The following is a 5,459-nucleotide window of genomic DNA, read 5'->3' on the forward strand; positions in this document are numbered from 1 at the left end:
CGGGCTGCGCCCTGCAGGTCCAGCTGAGCCCCACAGCTCTCTGGCGGCCAGCTCATCCCCACTGCCTGCTCCCCAGGAGCGGGTGGCTGCCCTGGACGCCCAGGCTGCCCAGATCCTGCTGCAGAGCGCCCAGGAGGCCGAGCGCCTGGCCAGGGAGAGGAACGGCGTCCTGCAGCTCCTACAGAAGGTAATGCAGGGATCGGGGGGTCGACATGTGCTCCCCGACCCTGGGGGTGCCTGAGGCAGGGGACAAGATTGTGCTGGCTCTTGCCGAGGTGCTGACAGTTGGAGTGAGTTTGGGGGGGACTGGTCGCGGGGTGCCAGTAACCACCAGCTGCCTCTGCTCTCGCTGTCGCCCCGCGCTCAGGAGAAGGAGAAGCTCGTGTCTCTGGAGAGGCGATACCAGCTCCTCACAGGCGGCAGGAGCTTCCCCAAAATGTCCTCAGCTCTCAGAGAGGTAAGTGGAGAGAGGGGGGTATGGTCCCTAGGGCTGCTCTCCTGCCGCCCTGAGCCGCTGTCTCCAGCAGGGACAAGCCTGGTGCACCACAAGCTCTGCTCTGCAGCGGCTCCTGTGCTCCCAAGCACCTTCTGGTTGGAGTCGGGTGCTCCCGGCTGCTCAGAGCCTCTCTGTGGGCTGTAGAGAGCATTGCCAGGTTGGGAGGGAGGGAAACGCAACAGAGCTGGGCTTGGAAGCAGCAGCATCTCACCTGCCAGGCTGCTCGGGTGCTGCAGGAGCCCAGCAGCAGTCCAGGCTTTTAACAGGCAGCTCGGCGAGGGCTGCGAGTGCCCATGAGGGAAGGGCTCAGCATGGCTGCGGCGCACCTGGGGCAGGCACTGCCTGGGGTCCCGTCCTTGCCAGAGAAGCAAGTGTGGGGCTGTCTTGGTGCCAGTACAGGGGACCCCTTCCAATTCATGTCCAAAGGCTTTTAGGTGTTAGTGGGTCGCCCCATTGCCCTGCTCGTGGCTCTGAGTGGGGAGCCAGAGCCATGATGCCCTCGGGGACCGTGGTACCACCCGACCCGCTGCTGCAGAGGGGCAGGATGGCAGAGTCCCCTTGCGCCTGCCCGCAATGGGGCTCCTCCTGCTGCCACCTTGCTGCCTGTGCCCGCCTTGCCTATGTGATCTTTACCCTCCAACAGGAGACCCTCCATATCTCAGAGCCTTATGAGCTGTTGGAGGGAACTAAGCCCCTGAGCCCCCTGCCAGCAGCAGCTGCTTCCTTAGCTTCTCCTGCCGCCCGCTCCTACCCCAAGGCACAAGAGGTAACGGGACTAACTGCACGTGCTTGCTCGCTTGCCCCGTCCTTGGCTGAGCCACCACCAGACCCCTTACCGCGGACTAACGTCGCCTTCGGGCAGCAGGGCATCCCCACAGCAGCACGCTGAGATGGCACGGCTGGGGCATTTCTCATTTAGCTCTCCAGCGGCTGTGCTCATTAACACTCAGATCCTGATTTCAAGTGCTCTGCTGAGCCCGCCAGGCATCCCGGCTGCCGCCCTCGGTTTTAACCCTGGCATGGCGCCGTGTGCCACAGGCATCCCTCCGCTTCCCCCTTGCCCGCCACTTACCCGCTGGCTGGGCACCTCCTGACAGCATCCTTTAGGGTCGTGCTAGCCTGCCTTCCCCAAAAAAAAGAGCAAATCCACGGCTTTAGCATGTTTGGTTCAGAAAGGGTGAGGAAGCGGAATTTAAGTTGGCTCGGAGCAGCTCGAGGTGCCTCATCCGGTGCTGTCGCACTGGGGAGGGCTTGTGGCCGGAGGCCCCGGGGGACCCCAAGATCTGGGTGATGGGAACAGCTGAAGGCGCCTGGGGCCTCGGCAGGGCAGGTTGCAGTACTCCGCCCCCAGCCTGCACCCAGCAAAGCTGCAGCTAAGGCAGGAGCGAGGCGGTGTGTTGGGACGCCCAGCTTGGGCACCCCGCTCCCCATCCCATGCGGTGCACCGAGGCAGCCGCAGGCAGGGAGGGCAGCAAGGAAGGGAAGGGCTGGGCAGGTGGTGGTGGGGCACGCGCGCGCGGGGAGATTTGCTCCAGCTTTGCAGTCAGCGCCATGATGCCAGTGCATGGGTCTAACTCTCCTCCTTCTCCTCCGCCGTGGATTTCTAGGAGTACATGAGGCTGTCTGACGTTTTCAGGTTCTGCAGCAATGCGCACGGCCCCAGCCCGGACACTAAAGCTTCTGCTGCTGCCCCTGCTGCCGCTCAGCGCTCTTTCTTGCTTGCTGTACCTCCCGCAGCTGACGAGGTACCCGCTCCAGAGCATGCTCGGGTTTGCTCTCTTGGGTTGCCCGCTGCATCCCGGGCAGCGAGGATGCTGCAGACCACGTGGCCTCCCCGTGTGCCCTGGTGCTTGGAACCCACCTCTCTCTTGGGCTGGGGGACTTGTCCAGCTGCAGCTGAGCAGGGAGCAGAGGCTGGAGCTGCCCGGTCTTGCCAGGGAGTGCTTCTCGCCTGCTCCAGATGGGCTTTGCCCTCTGGGGCAGTGGCAGCGGCACTGGGGAGTAGAGTGGGTGACCAGCGGGGTGGGAGGGCGGCCTTTTGCCTGTTGGACCCAGTCCTGGCCGCCAGTCCCAGGCAAGGAGGATGCAGAGCAGGCGGGGACCTGACCCAGTGCCCAGCACCGGGGCGGCAGGCAGCACCATCTGGCCTTCCTCCTGGGGACATGGCATCCTCTTTTGGGAGCTGGAGCCACCTGCTCATTCCCCTGTGCCTGCTTGCCCTTGCTTGGAGCCTCTTCTCCTGGTTTAATCTGCTTCTCTCTGCCCAGTACGTGACCGTTGAGCAGCTCTCGGGCATCCTGGGTGGCCTCCACGCCCCTGCTTCCCCGCTGGGCTGCGCCCCTCCGGCTCCTTCATCCTCAGGCTGTGCTGCTCCTCCTCCTCTTCCATCTCTCTCTTCTCCCTCCGTCTCTGCAGAGGTTTGTGCCCTGTTTCCCTCCCTCTGCCCCCATGCTGTCCCCGGGAGGTGATGGGGATGCACGGGAAGGGGTGAGCTGCGGATGAGGCCGAGCAGCAGCCCAGGCTCTTGCCAGCCTGCGTAACTCTCGCTGCCCTGCCCTCTGCTTCACTGCCTGCCTGGCGCCCTGCCGCCTGCCTGGGCCCTGCCCAACCCGCGGTGCAGGGCAGGGGGTCTCTGTGCCCCTCTGGAACTTGCATTGGGTCTCGCTGGCCCCATGAGCAGCAAGGGGGTCCCAGAGCTGCCAGGACTCAGCCAGGGAGTGCACAGGGTCCCCAGGGGTCTGCAGGTCCCGTTCTGGAGGGGCACTGCAGTCACAGGCAGGGATACTCTGACCTCTCTATCTCTGTGCGTATGTCCCTCTCTCTGCATTTTGCCCTCCCTCATTTCTCACGCCGCGTCTCTCTCCAGATGGAGCAGCAGCTGCTGGGGGGCCCCGTGTGGCTCCCGGCTCTTGATTTAGAGAAGTGGTACCAGGAGGTCATGGCTGGCTTTGAGACCTCCTCCTCCTCTGTCTCTCCTCCTTCTTCCCCTCCTCCGCTTCCAGCTAAAGCTCACTCCTCTCACAAGCCTCTCCAGGTAATCCTGGCTCCCTGCCGCTGGGGCTCAGGCTTCGGGGCTGCCGGCCGCGGCAGGAGCGGGGCAGTGCAGAGATGCTCGAGCTGGCTCCACATCCTGGGTGCTGCCAGGCACCCAGCTGCCGCGGCGGGCAGGGGCAGAGCAGACCCACAGTGGGCAGAACGCCTGGGTCAGGCAGCCGCTGTCTCCTCTTGCCTGCACCCCCTGCCAAGAGGGCACCGACACAGGGGCAGGGTCTGGGGAGGGGATGCTCAGCCCCACCGACGGCTGAGCCATCCATCCAGGGGGGCTTTTGCAGCCCCCCGTGCCGCTCTCACCTCTCTGTCTCTGTGCCCAGGTCTATCGTGCCAAAACAGAGGGCGACGCTGGTGCCCTCACCCCTCGGATGAAGACCGTGACTCCCTCGTCCTCACAGCTCAACCTCTGCGTGCTGGGGCGCAGCCCCTCACCCAAGGTATGGCTGCTGGGGGGAGCTGGGTGTCGCACGGCCGTGGCCACCCCGGCCATGGCTCCTGCGTGCCCGGTGCTAGCCCCCGTCCCTGTCCCCACAGCTGACCACCTGCCGTCCTGCTCAGGGCCCACCGAGCCCGGTGGGCAGCCTGCCCCGCAACCTGGCGGCCACGCTGCAAGACATCGAGACTAAGCGCCAGCTGGCCCTGCAGCAGAAGGGTAAGCTCCGGCTCCATGTCCTGGCTCTGCGGGGTGGTGGGACTTTGGGAGATGCTTCCCCTGCTGCCACTCAGGCAATGGAGAAGGGAGCCCGGCCAAGGGCGGCAGCGGCGGTGGTCCGGCGGGATGCGTTGCCTCTCTCACGGTCTCTCGCTTTTCCCCCCTCTCTCCCTCCTTCTCCCTCCCAACCCCTCTGCCCGACGGCGTGTCTCCAGCCGAGCCGCTCCCAGCAGAGCCCTTGCAGCCGGGCGATCTACCAGGTAGAGACATGGGGCGGCTTGGACTGCCTAGAGCAGCCTGGAGGCAGCAGCATGGCTGTTTGCTGGCACCTTCTGCCATGCATAGGAGGGGCATGACCAGCCCAGGACCCCGCGTGCCTCTTGGCATCCGCTTAGGGACAACCCTGTGCATTCCTAACCTGCTAATGCTTTGTCCAGCCTGCTCCTGCCAGCCTGGCGCATGTGCCCCCTTGGCTGCCCGGGCCCCCTCCTCCTGCCCGGACAGATGCTGCTTGCCGCGCTCACTTGGGAGTGGTGTTGACGGCTCCCACCTCTGCCCCCACCATCCCTCCCCTGCTCCAGCAGCGCCTGCAGCATCTTCTCCTGCTTGCACCGTCGCCTCACCTGCCATGGTGCGGCTCTGAGCACGGCGCGCTTAGTCGTCATTGTCTTCTTCCCGTGGCGCAGGTCAGCAGGTGATTGAGGAGCAGAAGCGGCGGCTGGCAGAGCTGAAGCAGAAAGCGGCCGCCGAGGCTCAGTCCCAGTGGGAAGCCCTGCATGGGCAGCCCCCCTTCCCCGCTGCCTTCCCCCCACTCGTGCATCACTCCATCCTCCACCACCACCGTCCCCATGGCATCGGGCCCCGGGCCGAGGAGCTGGACCACGCGTACGACACCCTCAGCCTGGAGAGCTCAGACAGCATGGAGACGAGCATCTCCACGGGCAACAACTCTGCCTGCTCACCCGACAACATCTCCAGGTAACCCTGGGGCCAGCTCCCACGGCCAGAGGGACAGCCCGATCTGCTGGCCACGCTGCTGGCTCGAGGTCCTTCCCGCTGGGACGGCAGCTGCGGCTGTCTTGCAGTGCCAGCGGGATGGAGGCGGGGAAGATTGAGGAGATGGAGAAGATGCTGAAGGAGGCACACGTGGAGAAGTCACGGCTGATGGAGTCCCGGGTGAGCGGGGGTACCGGCACCACAGCCGGCTGGGGAGCGGGTCCCCGATCCCCAGGGCTGAGCGCCTGTGCGTGCCAGCAGGAG

General features: G+C 65.3%; 2 protein-coding genes across 2 annotated transcripts in view; both read left to right on the plus strand.

Moving 5' to 3' along the window:
- The window catches only part of HYOU1 (hypoxia up-regulated 1), a 32,129-nt gene that overhangs the window by 4,541 nt on the left and 22,129 nt on the right, over nucleotides 1–5,459 (plus strand). The window contains exons 5-11 of the mRNA XM_009323395.1: nucleotides 77–187; nucleotides 368–457; nucleotides 3,363–3,530; nucleotides 3,868–3,984; nucleotides 4,082–4,199; nucleotides 4,886–5,177; nucleotides 5,285–5,375. Of these exons, the coding sequence (XP_009321670.1) occupies nucleotides 77–187; nucleotides 368–457; nucleotides 3,363–3,530; nucleotides 3,868–3,984; nucleotides 4,082–4,199; nucleotides 4,886–5,177; nucleotides 5,285–5,375 (987 nt within the window). The remainder of the gene's footprint in view (nucleotides 1–76; nucleotides 188–367; nucleotides 458–3,362; nucleotides 3,531–3,867; nucleotides 3,985–4,081; nucleotides 4,200–4,885; nucleotides 5,178–5,284; nucleotides 5,376–5,459) is intronic.
- The window catches only part of SLC37A4 (solute carrier family 37 (glucose-6-phosphate transporter), member 4), a 32,394-nt gene continuing 30,920 nt past the window's right edge, over nucleotides 3,986–5,459 (plus strand). The window contains exon 1 of the mRNA XM_009323385.1: nucleotides 3,986–4,007. The gene's annotated coding sequence lies outside the window, so the exon portion shown is untranslated. The remainder of the gene's footprint in view (nucleotides 4,008–5,459) is intronic.

The sequence above is a fragment of the Pygoscelis adeliae genome, unplaced genomic scaffold (assembly GCF_000699105.1).
Source record: "Pygoscelis adeliae isolate BGI_AS28 unplaced genomic scaffold, ASM69910v1 Scaffold855, whole genome shotgun sequence".
Classification (NCBI taxonomy): domain Eukaryota; kingdom Metazoa; phylum Chordata; class Aves; order Sphenisciformes; family Spheniscidae; genus Pygoscelis; species Pygoscelis adeliae.